Consider the following 13,293-nt stretch of genomic DNA (forward strand, 5'->3'; position numbering starts at 1 on the left):
ATGAAACGGGCTCAGTGGGGTGCAGTGTTTTTGTCCAAAGTCACTCAGCTCAGAAGTTAAAGTCAGAACTCTGTCTGATTATATATATATATATATATATATATATATATATATATATCAGTGTTTCAGGAATGATATTAGCCCAATCATCCCAGCTTCTCAGTTAGTAATAATAATCAGTATCTATTAATTCGTCTGGTCATTACATCACACCCAGCACCTTCCTTAAGAGCTCAGAATCTATCCATGAGTCTGGGACAAGCATTGTACAGAAAGGGAGACAAATTCGAATAGATGAAGCAGAGTGTCCGGGCGAGTATGGGGTGAAATCGGGATGTGAGTCTGGGATTGAGGCCCCGGAGTGGGTGGTCACAGCACACACCTCCCACTGCTGTGCATCAGCGGCCCAAGAAGACCTCACATTGGCTCTTGTCTCCTTCCCCACTGCCAGGATGATGGTCTACAGTGGGCTGACCAACAAGTCCACTCTTCTCTATGACTCCCTCCAAACCGAGAATGTCCCCTTTGAGGGCCTGCTGAGTGATGGCCACACCATCTGCATCGAATTCATGTCTGACCAGGGGCGGATGGCCTCAGCCTTCAACATCCGGTTCGAGGGTGAGGGTCCCGGAGGCTGCCCCGTCTCCTGGGGTGGCAGCGTGGGAGCAGGGGAAGCATGGCGCGGCCGGGTCATGGGAGGTAGAAATCTGACCTGCAAAGGATGGGGGAGAAGCCGTAGCTAGAGTGACTCTTGGACTTCCAAAGGCTGCCTCTGCGGGGTTGGGAGAGCAGAGGTTCTTGTTCCCATTTTAGATATGAAGATTATGAGGCCCGAGAAGCCAAGTGAATGGCCTAAGGGCCCTCAGCAGGTCAATGGGAACTGGAATGTGGGGTCTGGTACCCTTTTCCCTTGGGGCTTCCCTGGACAGCAAGAGGGGCCCCTGCTTCTGAGACACAGCCCTGTGAGCCACCCCTGACTCACTTGAGTGGCTGCCCTCTTTTGTGTCCTGGCCCCAGCCTTTGAGAAAGGCCACTGCTATGAGCCCTACATTCAGAACGGGAACTTCACCACGTCCGACCCCACCTATAACATCGGGACCATAGTGGAGTTTACCTGTGACCCCGGCCACTCCCTGGAGCAGGGCCCGGCCATCATTGAGTGCATCAACGTGCGGGACCCATACTGGAACGACACGGAGCCCCTGTGCAGAGGTGAGTGGGTCACAGCCCTCCTCCCAGGGCACCCCAGACCCGTCCACCCCTTCAGATGAAAGACCCAGCTTATATACCGACTTTAGGAGTAGAATCCTTTCTGGAGCTCACCCTCCTTTGGGTCAGGTTTGCTGCTGGTCCTTGAGAAAATCACAAAATGGATAAAATTGAAAAGTTGCCTCTTCCTCCAGGCACAAGACCCCATCACGCACAGCTTGGTGAGAAGATCGTTGCATGGATTTCAGCTCCTACCTATGCTATGCAGACATGTGCAATGCACAACCCGCCCAGCAGCACATGGCAGCCCTGAGTCTAATTAATGATAATGATAATAACAGTTGTTAATAGGAGTGCAAAAAACTGTGTTGCAGGCACTTTGTGCTTTATCTGATTTAATCCTCACTACAACCCTGTGAGGTGCATATTATTATTGATCCCGTGTACAGATGAGGAAACAAGCTGTGACGTGACATGCTTCAGAACACACTGAGGGTAATTGGCAGAGGTGGGAATGGAACTCAGGTCTCTCTGTTCTCAGAGACCTGTGCCCTGAGCCCCTTTGGACAATGTCAGCTGTATGGAATCCTCATCTACGGGGACTCCCAGTGCCCTGCCCCCCCCCCACTTCTCCATGTTCAAGGCCACTGAGCCACCCCAAGCCTGGACCCATGTGGGGAATGTGGAGTAATGAACAGAGCCCTGGCTCCTGGCAGCCGCCACCTGGATGGTGGTTGGCGTGAAATCACAGCCTTGCCGTGGTGAGGGATTGATCCCTGTATTAAATGTACTGGTTTAAGAGAGCGGAATTTATTGGTGCTTTGGCCTCTGCCACACTGAGAATTTTCCAAAGCGGTAAACACAGAGTGAAATTTAAAGGGCCAGGCGCCAGGTGCGGCCACATCTCCGCTTCCAGTTCAGAGCCAGGGCGTTCCACAGTAACGTTAAGAATTACTGAATGCTTACCTTGTGCCAGGCGCTGTGCTGTGTTTGACATCCATGAGCTCACTTAAGCCTCAGAATAACCCAGTGAAGTCAGCAACTGGTGTTTCTCCCTGCTGTACAGAGGGAGGCATCTGAGGCTCCAGGAACTTCTTACATGCCTTGTCACAGAGCAAGAGGCGGATGGCAGAGGCAAGACTCGAACCCAGGTCCCTCTGACTAGAATGTACCATCTCTAGCCACTATTCACCCTGCTCAAGGGGAGGGCTATTAAGGATGCACTTGAAACTTGGAACTCTGTCCTTCGTCCTGAAAGAACTACAGTCATCCTTCAGTATCCACAGGGGACGGGTTCCAGGGCACCCCCCCCCGCGCCCCCAATACCCAAATCCGTGGATGTTCAAGCCCCTTATATAAAAGGGCACATCCTCTCATATACTTTAAATCATCTCTAGATTACTTATAATTCCTAATACAGTGTAAATACTATGTAAATAGTTGTAAATACAATGTAAATGCTATGGGAATGTCCTAAATGCAATGTTAACGCTATGTGAATAGTTGCCGGTGAGTGGCAAATTCAAGTTTTGCTTTTTGAAACTTCCTGGAATTTTTTTTCAAATATTTCTGATCCCCTGTCAGTTGAATCCATGGATGCAGAACCCACAGTACAATGTCCTTGCCCCACCTTTGCCAAATTTCAGCTAAAGGAGGCAGGTGGCCAGTCCTAATTTAATCATTGCGCACACATGTATGGACTGTCTGACTTCATAGACCACACTCTTAACTGTTACACCATATCTGCTTCCTTATGAATAATGTGTGTGTGTGTCTGTGTCTTTACAGCCATGTGTGGTGGGGAGCTCTCTGCTGTGGCCGGTGTGGTGCTGTCCCCAAACTGGCCAGAGCCCTACGTGGAAGGTGAAGATTGTGTCTGGAAGATCCACGTAGGGGAGGAGAAGCGGATCTTCTTAGATATCCAATTGTGAGTGTTTATGATGGGTGGACCCCCCCAGGCCAGCCAGTTGGGGAAGAAATTGCTCCTGCTTTATTGTTTCAACCAATGTTAATTAAGCATCTACTGCGTGTCAGGGACTGTGCAAAGAACTGGGGTCCCTATGGTGAGGAAGTGACAACATCGTACACACCCAGAAGGGGTTCCTATCCTCAGGAAAGTCAGTTGTCTAAGGAAACGGGCACTAAGTGAGGAATTGCTTCGATGTAGCTTTGTTAAGTGCTGTAAGGAAAGGTGCCTGATGCCATGAGATTCTATAACGGGGATTTGATATAAAGAGGAAGGTCAGAAAAGCCTTCGCTGAGGATCTGACAAAGCTCAGAACTAAAGGATGAATTGGAGTGAAGTCATCCAAGAAGGAGCAGAGTATGCAGAGGCCCTGTGACAAGAGCAGGCACAGCATTTTCAGAGGACCGAATGGCTAGTATGGTCAGGAGGAGGAGAGAAATATAACATGTACACTCTGTACCACAGTAGTTTATTTTCCTATCTCTCTCTCTCAACTAGACCAGAAGGTCCTTGCAGTCAGGACCTGGTCTGATTTATCTCTGTTTCAGGGTCTAACACAGAGCCTGACACATAGTAGATGCTCAGAAAATGATTGCTGAATGAAGAAATGCTGTCATGAATGGATTTACTTGGCTGTATGGCTGTTTCCAATATTCAGTGGGGGTACCTATTAGATGCTCCATCCAGAACTTTCCCTAACTCCCCAGGAATCAGGAGAAGGGGACAGAGACACACAGTGGTGGCTAGAAAAGCAGAAGAAAGGGCTGTCCAGCAGATCCAGACATGTGGCTAGGACAGTGGGGGGATGCCAAGTTTGGAAGAGCCTCTCTGGATGCACCCTGGGGGTCAGCTCTCCCCTCAAACCTGAAGTAGAAACCCGCTTGTCTGGGAAGCATGACTTGGGTGGGTGCTGCTTGGCTTTGCAGAGGAGCCTGGCGAGAGGGAAATTATTTTCAAGATTTTGTGCCAGTACCATACTGTTTTGATTACTGTAGCTTTGTAGTATAGTCTGAAATCAGGAATTGTGATCCCTCTAGCTCCATTCTTCTTTCTTAAGATTGTTTTGGCTATTCGGGGTCTTTTGTGTTTCCACACAAATTTAAAAATTTTTTGTTCCAGTTCTGTGAAAAATGCCATTGGTAATTTGATAGGGATTGCATTGAATATGTAATTGCCTTGGGTAGTGTAGTCATTTTAACAATATTGGTTCTTCCAATCCAAGAACACAGTATATCTTTCCATCTGTTTGTGTCATCTTCAATTTCTTTCATCAATGGCTTATAGTTTTCTGAGTACAGATATTTTGCCTCCTTAGGTAGGTTGATTTCTAGGTATTTTATTCTTTTTGATGCAATGGTAAATGGGATTGTTTCTTTAATTTCTCTTCCTGATATTCTGTTGTTAGTGTATAGAAATGCAACAGATTTCTGCATACTAATTTCATATCCTGCAACTTTACTGAATTCATTGATGAGCTCTAGTAGTTTTCTGGTGGTAGGAAACCCCATTCTAAAGCTCCTTCCTCCAGGAAGCCTTCCATGGTTCCCCACTGCCCTCATGACAAATATAAATTTATGGTCCCAGTTGATGAGCACCTCACCACCAGAAGTTGCTGGGCAAACCACCTCAGTCTTCAGCCAGGAGAAGAGGAAATCAACTCCTGATATCTTGGCTTCTGCTGAAGGTCCTCCAGCTCCCTGCCCCAAGACATAGTCTGTGGTCCCCTCCCTTCTGACCAGTTCAGCATCCTCTCCTCACAGCATGCATCCCTTACGGGTGGTTTTGCTTCACCAAGACTGACCCACGTCTCCCCTTGGTGTCAGAGGCCTGGAAGAGGAAACAGGAAAATGGGAACCCTGCTTTCATCCCCTCCAGGCATCAAATATTCAATTAACCTTCATCTCAACATGGGATGGGGTTTTACTTCCACTACAAAGCACACGATGCAGCAGCCCATCCAGGAAACTGGAACATTTAAGCAGAAATACTTCCCCAAAGCCAGGCCACCACCAGCATTAGCATCAGAAAAGGAACCCTTGCAGGGGGCACTTTCTTCTGATCATCTTGGCAACTCTAGATGTGAGTGTTGGCTAGGAGAGAGGACCCCTGGGTTCCCTCCTCTGTGCCCTGACAGTGATCCCTGAGCAACCCTGGACCTGTCACCCAGCCTCTCTGGGCTTCACACTCTTCTGCAAAGGGACAGGTTGCCTTGAACAGAGAGGATGCAAACGCTGACTCCTGCAAGGTCAGGCAAGTATCATAAAATGGGAATTGGGGCTGTGTGAGATAATGTAGAGCTGGGGGAACTGTGGTGAAGTGGGAACTACATCCCCACCTAACATCATTTAAATTCAAATTTTTTAAAAAATTATTTTATTTAAGTATAGTTGATTTATAATGTTGTGTTAGTTTCTGGCATACAGCAAAGTAATTCTGTCATATATACATATATATACACATATACATATATATGTATGTATACATATGTATATATGTGTATATATATACATATATATGTGCATGTATATGTGTATATATATACATATACACGTATATATGCACGTATATATGTTATATATACATATATATGTATAGGCTACCCTATATACATTCTTTTCCATATTCTTTTCCGTTATGGTTTATCACAGGATATTGAATATAATTCCGTGTACTATACAGTAGGACCTTGTTGTTTATCCATTCTCTCTATATAATAGTTGGCATCTGTTAATCCCAAACTCTCAATCCTTCCCTTCCTCTATCCCCCTCCCCCTTGGCAACCACAAGTCTGTTCTCTATGTCTATGAGTCTGGTTTAGTTTCATAGATAAGTTCATTTGTGTCATATTTTAGATTCCACATATAAGTGATATATGGTATTTGTCTTTCTCTTTCTGACTTACTTCACTCAGTATGAGAATCTCTAGGTCCATCCATGTTCCTGCAAATGGCATTATTTCATTCTTTTTTATGGCTGAGTAGTATACACTGTGTGTGTATGTGTGTACGTGTGTGTGTGTGTGTGTGTGTACACCACATCTTCTTTATCCATTCATCTGTTGATAGACATTTAGGTTGCTTCCATGTCTTGGCTATTGTGAATAGTGTGGCTATGAACATAGGGGTGCACATATCTTTTCGAATTATAGTTTTGTCTGGATATATGCCCAGGAGTAGGATTGCTGGATCATATGGCAACTCTATTTTTAGTTTTTTTGAGGAACCTCCATACTGTTCTCCATAGTAGCTGCACCAATTTACATTCCCACCAATAGTGTAGGAGGGTTCCCTTTTCTCCACACCCTCTCCAGCATTTGTTATTTGTAGATTTTTTAATGATGGCCATTCTGACCGGTGTGAGGTGGTAACTCATTGTAGGTTTTTTTAAGTTTCTTTTTTGGCTGCATTGGGTCTTTGTTGCTGCACGAGGGCTTTCTCTAGTTGTGGTGAGCAGGGGCTACTCTTTGTTGCTGTGCGCGGGCTTCATGTTGTGGTGGCTTCTCTTGCTGTGGAGCACGGACTCTAGGCGCGCGGGCTTCAGTAGCTGTGGCATGTGAGCTCCATAGCTGTGGCTCATGGGCTCTAGAGCGCAGGCTCAGTAGTTGTGGCGCATGGGCTTAGTTGCTCCACGGCATGTGGGATCTTCCCCGACCAGGGCTCGAACCCATGTCCCCTGCATTGGCAGGCAGATTCTTAACCACTGCACCACCAGAGAAGTCCCTCATTGTAGTTTGATTTGCGTTTCTCTAACATAAATTCAATTTGTTAAAATAATGCCCCCTCCTCTCCAAAAAGTATCTGCTGGTCAGATTCAGACTTGAGGGACCACAAGTCTAAATCCTTTCTAATGGAGGTGATAAAGAAAGCCATTTTCATCATTGAGCACTCACTGTTTGCAGAGTTCTTTCCAAACGTTAATTAATTTACTCCTCAAAGTTATCCTAGAAGGAAGATGCAGCTATTATATTCAACTTATTTCCACCTGCCTTCTTACCTCTTACTTGGATGTCTAAGAGGCATCTCCAACAACGTGTCCCCAAACTTAAACCCTTGATTCTCTTTCTCCAAACCTATTTCGCCTCATCTTCCCATCTCAGAAAGGAGTCATCCATCCTGCCTGCTGCTCAGACCCAAAAGATGTGGAGTTATTCTAGAGCAGGAGAACACTGGTCAGCGTTCCACAACGGCTTTCCTTGACAAGTGGGTGGGGAGCAACTCCCTGATTTGCAACATTTGCCAATTTCCATGGTGTAAATACTCCCACTGTGGCCAATATCAAGCAACCAACACAAAGCCAACAGGGTCACCAAATGCCTGGACATTTAATAGTCAGCCCATATGGCCCAGTAGGAGCCACCGGCTCCAGCACACTCCCTGTGAACAGGATTCTTCCCTTTCTCCTTCATCTGTACTCAGAGCCTCAGTACATCCTGTTGATTCTACTCAGGACTTAAATCTGCCTGGAGTTGAAGCATCTCTGACACCCCCACTGCCACCACCACCGTGGCCTAAGCCTCCGCTGTCTCGTCCTCACTTGTCTCCCTGCTCCTGCTTTTGTCCCATTGGCGGCTGTTTTTAACCCGGCACCCTGAGTGATCGCATCATACTCTGCCTCAAACCCTGCAATAGCTCCTCATTCTTTTCAGAGTAAAACCTGAAGTTCTTACAGAAGCCCTATGTGATCTGACCCTAATTACGGCTCCTGCTTCGCTTTTTTCCACTCTCCTCCTTGGTCTCTCCTGTTGTCCACACTGGCCTCCTTGCTGTTCTGTAAACATACCTCAGGGCCTTTGCACTGGCTGTCTCCTACCACCCCACCCCCACCCTGCCCTGGAATGCTCTGCCCTGAATATCCATATAGCTCACTCCCTAGCTTCCTGCAGGTCTCTGCTCCCATATTGCCTCCTCTGAGATGTCCCTCAACACCCTTATCTAAATTAGCAGGGGGCTTCCCTGGTGGCACAGTGGTTAAGAATCTACCTGCCAATGCAGGGGACACGGGTTCGAGCCCTGGGCCGGGAAGATCCCACGTGCCGCGGAGCAACTAAGCCCGTGCGCCACAATTACTGAGCCTGCGCTCTAGAGCCCACAAGCCACAACTACTGAAGCCCGCGCACCCAGAGCCCATGCTCTGTGACAAGAAAAGCCACCGCAGTGAGAAGCCCGCACACCGCAACAAAGAGTAGCCCCCACAAGCCGACAAGCAGCCACGAAGACCCAACGCAGCCAAATAAATAAATAAATTAGCAGGACGTGGAGAAAAAGCTTTCCTGAGAAAGCAGCTTTTCTAAGTGGGTGGTTCTCAACCAGGGATGATTTTGCGCGCCTCCCCCCGGGACACTTAGCAATGTCTGGAGGCATTTCTGGTTGTCATAAGTGGTATGTGTTGGGAGGGGGGAGATGCTACTGGCATCTAGTGGGGAGAGTCCAGGGATGCTGCTAAACATCCTTCAATGCACAGGGCTGCCCCCACCGAAAACTTAGCGGACCCCAAATGTCAATAGTGCTAAAGCAGAAAAACCCTGATCTATGCTGAACTGAGACCAAAGGACAGATAGAAGATGAGCAAAGATGGAGGGAACAGTGTTCCAGCCAAAAGGAACAACATGTGCTAAGGTCCAGAAGCAGGAAAGCGTGACTCTCTTGTTATTTGTCTGTAATATGGAATATATGCTGAGCATTTAATGCATCCCAGGCGTTCACATCCCAGGCACCTTCACAACAAGCACGTGCAGTGGGTCCTCTTATTATCTCCATTTTACAGAGGAGTAAACTGACGCTTATAGAGTAGAACAGTGACTATGATCACATGGCTGGGATTCCAACTCCGCTTGCCCTGTCTCCAGGGTCTGTGTTCTTCACCAGCTCATGAGAGGAGCTAAGGGAAGCCCTGTGTGTCTGGAGCTCAGAGATACAGGAGGCGTGGCATCAACAAGGAAGCAGTAGGATCAGGCAGGGCCTTGAAGGCCACATGAGGGAGTCTGGACTTGCCCAAACTCGGCAGCAGGGGAAGGGATTTAGGAGCTCACAGGGTTAAGCCTTTGCAGAAGGGAGCTGAACGCTTGGGTCCCAGCCCGAGGCTCCCCAGCAAACCCTGGCTCACGCTTGGCAGAGCGGCATCTGGACCCGGCACCCCCTTCCTCCCACTGAGGGAGTGAAAATAGCGTCTCACCAGTGAAGAATGCATGAGGCCCCGGAGCTGCTGGGTTTAATTTATCTTGCTCGGTTTCCGCTGACAGTTTTAGTAAACCAATTTGGGTTTGATAGTAAAAATAATTCCGTCCTTGGGGCCCCTCACGTGGCCTAAGTGTTTGCAGTTGTTATTTATCACATCGGCAAAGGGGAAGGAGTTTGCACTGCTGACCGAGCTGGGTAGGTGGCCCGTAGTAGGTGCTGGAATGTTTGCTGAGTCATGAGGATATCAGCCGAGTGTGCCAGGCGAGAGGGGACTTTTCTCCCCCTCATCCACTGGGCAGGTCTGTGGTGCTGTGGGTGTTAGGATAACGGTTCTAATTAGCCATCATTTATGAAAGACCTACTGTGTTTTAGGCCCTGAGCTGCATCGTTTATACCCATGAGCAATAATGAACGTGAACATTATTACATAGAGATAATAATTACATAAATTAGCGCTAATGTGAGTAGAGATAATTACAGAGGGGTAATTACCCAAATTTAGAGATAATGTATGCAAACCACATCACGTGGGGTCTGGCACCTAGTTGGCACTTGGTAAATGAAGACTGCAGTTGCCGGGAATCCTCATGAGACAGCTGTTATCATCGCCGCTTTATGGATCTGGAAATGACAGCACAGAAAGGTGAATCGGCTTCCCCAGGTCACACAGCTAATGAAGGGCAGAGCCAGGGTTTGTGCACACACTGTAGCGTCTACTTTCATTGACTGGAACAGCCTTTGGGGGCACCAGCTATATGTCTCGGTGATGAAGCAGGAAGGCTCCCAGGCCTCCAGCAACTCAAAGGTCAGGAAGGGAAGCAGGGCCATGAACAATCTGGCAAGATGCAGGCAAAGTGCTGTGGCTGGAGGAGTGGGGCGGGGGTGGGGGGTGGGGCCAGTATGGGGCACTGGATTTATCTGCACATTGTGGAAATGTCACAGAGAGGGTGACATCCAAGCAGGATTCTGAAGAGTGTCAATTGGTCAAACTGTAATGGGGGAATGGCATTCCCTGAGGGGCCCTTGTGAGCAAAGGACTCAAACAGTGTTACAGTGACCAATAAGTACCCAGTGGATGCCCTGAATTGCAGCCTTAATTAGAACCCTCTGCCTTGTATTGTCAGTATTACAGATAAGAAGGGGTGGGTGCATAAGGTGAGTCAGGAGCCCCCAGGCTAAACCTCCTTCCCACCCCAAATGCCTAGTCCCTAACCCACCAGGTACCTCCCAGCTCCATCAGGAATCTGCTGCTTACCCTAAAATGCAACCGAGCATGAATCTCTTACATCCTTAAGGATTTCTTAAGTCTCTCTTTTCCCTTACTCTTGCTCTCTCAAAGTGTAAAACATAGAAAGGAGAATAAAAGAACTAAGGAATGGTTGGAGAAGACATTCTAGAATGGAAGAGCTGGGAGGGGCCCAGAGAGGGGAGGTAACTTGCCTGGCATCATACAGCAAGTCAGAGTTAGGACCTGAAAGATAGCCTGAGGGTGGCCACAAGAGCCGAGCCCAGGGGCCAACCTTGAAGATGCCACATGCCAGAGGAGACCTGAAGGTTCTAGAGTCAAAAAAGAATTGCCTTTAAAGCCTGACTGTACTTCTTATTGGGTCTGCGGCCTCAGGCAGATGACTGAAGGTGGTGATCCCTGCCTCACAATGGGATGTTTTGTTTACTTTCTCCCCAGGGCCTGGCATACAGTAAGTGCTCAATAAATATTTGTTGAATGAAAGAGAGAGAGAGATGGTGAGTGTGTATGTTAAGTAAACAACACGTAAAGTTCTTAGTAAGGTTTCTGGCATAAAATAGGCAAATAACCATCCCTACTATATGCCAGATTTTCGGCTAAACATTTGGCAGGAATTATTACATGAATGATAACGGCAGTTATCATCAGCATCAAGATCATTGTCTAAATTCATTGAGCGCTTACTGTTTGCCAGTCACTAAGTGCTTTTCCCCATGTAAAGTCATTTAACTCTCACCAAGAAACCTATGTGATAACATTATGATTACCCCCATTTCACAAATGGGAAAACTGAGGCTCAGAGAGGTGAAGTCACTTGCTTAAGGTCACACAGCTATAAAGAGGCCAAGTCAGGATTTGAGGTCTCTGAGGCCAAAGCTGGTGTTATAACCACCCAATAAATGGTAATGAGGTGCTCCACAAGGGAGAAATCCCTTGCCCCATCTTACAGAAGAAGAAACTGAGGCTCAGAGAGGTGCCCTCCTCCCATTTCCTGGACACCTACATACGTTTCTGGAAGAACAGAATTTCAGCCAAGCTCCAGCTTGCCTTTCTCAGCTCCACTGTGGGGCACAGCCCCAAATATCTCCCTGTTTATGGGCCCCAGCACAGTCCTCCAACCAGGAAATAAAAGAACCTAATAACAAACCCCAGTAACCATATGATTGATAGCTGTGGAATATTTCTCTTCAGCTGCTGCCAGCCTGTTCTGTGCTAAGTTAATTCCAAGCCCTAAAAATTAAGTGCCTGTCCGGAGGCACTTCTGTCCATCAAACAGAGATATAGCTGCTTTGGATGGAAAGAACTCAGCTCAAGAGCCAGACAAGAAGGGAGAGTCAAGACTTGAGGGCAGCCCCCCAGGAGCACAGATATCCAGACACCAACAGAAATCATGGGAGAAATGGCCACAATAGAAATGAAAGCTTTCCAATCCATTAGTGGAGGGAGAAGGGATTTCCCCAGAGCCAAACATTCTAGGGAATCTGAGAACCATTCTAGGGAATCTAAGGAACAACACAGTTCATAGAGCCCAATTTCCATCCTGTTGCAGATGAGGAAACTGTGACCCAGAGATGGGAAAAGACTGTCCCAAGACCATTCTATCAGTCAGCTGTGGCCGTGTAACAAACTACCCCAAACTCAGTTGTATTATTTCTCATGATACAGATCAGCAAGGTGGTTATTCTGGTCTGAGGTGGCTCACTCCCATGTCTTTGGGCAGCTGCGGGTTAGGTAGGTGGCTCCGTGAATCGTGACTGGCCTTTCTTACATGTTTGGGCTGGGTTGGCTGTCAGACAGTCTAATCAGCCCTAGCCTGGGATGGCTCACCTCTGCTCCACGTGTCTCTCATTCTCCAACAGTTAGCTTGGGCTCCTTCCTGTGGCGAGTGGCCAGGGTTCCACAACCATGAGCAGAAGCATTCAAGGCCTCTTGAGTGAGCCTAGACTAGGAATTTTCTCAGCATCATCTGCCATATCCTATGGCAAGTCACAAAGCAAGGGCCAGACCAGATTCAAGGGGAGGAGAAACAGACTCCACCTCTTGGTGGCAGATGCTTGGAAGCCTCCCTGCAAAGGGTATGGACACAGAGGGGCAGAGCTTTGAAATCATTTTCACACTCAAGCTACCTCAGCCAAAGAGGAATAAGGGTTAGAACTCGGGTCTCCTGGTCCTAGTCCAAAGCTCCAAATGACATCCCTGTGCACAACTGACCCTAGGAGATGGCCATCATTATCCCCATTTTACTGATGAGGAAACCAAGGCTCAGAGAAGTGAAGTAACTTGCCTACAGTCCCACAGCTAGGAAGTGAAGGAGACAAGATTTCTACCCAGAGCTTGGTGCCTGGCATAAAGAAAGCTCAGAAAATGTTTCTTTCTCTACCTGATGCTTCCTACTTGTGGGAGGCACTCTGGGAAGATCCTGAGTTTTTTTCAGGAAGAGGAATAGGCTTTTTTTGCCAGTGGTAGGAGGTCTGGAGTTCAGGTCCTAACTCTTCTACTTATTGGCTGTATGACCTTGGATAAGTCACTTTACTTCTCTGAGCTTCAGTTTCCTATCTTTAAAAGGAGGGTAATACTGTGGTACCCACCTCTTAGAGTTCTTGAAAAGGTAGAACTCTTGGCAAGGGCCTGATACCGTGCACACACTCAGTACTTTAATTGGCAGCTCTGATGATGAGGGTGATTAATTCCTTCCA

The 13,293-nt window shown here is 47.5% G+C and overlaps 1 protein-coding gene across 1 annotated transcript in view; it reads left to right on the plus strand.

The window, feature by feature from the left end:
* Nucleotides 1-13,293, plus strand: part of SEZ6L (seizure related 6 homolog like) — a gene marked incomplete at its 5' end in the record, with an annotated part of 201,064 nt that overhangs the window by 137,872 nt on the left and 49,899 nt on the right. The window contains 3 exons of the mRNA XM_081252580.1: nucleotides 452-618; nucleotides 1,018-1,212; nucleotides 2,998-3,136. Coding sequence (XP_081108706.1) covers nucleotides 452-618; nucleotides 1,018-1,212; nucleotides 2,998-3,136 — 501 coding nt within the window. The remainder of the gene's footprint in view (nucleotides 1-451; nucleotides 619-1,017; nucleotides 1,213-2,997; nucleotides 3,137-13,293) is intronic.

This window comes from Mesoplodon bidens (genome assembly GCF_964165515.1).
Source record: "Mesoplodon bidens genome assembly, chromosome: 13".
Taxonomy (NCBI): Eukaryota; Metazoa; Chordata; class Mammalia; order Artiodactyla; family Ziphiidae; genus Mesoplodon; species Mesoplodon bidens.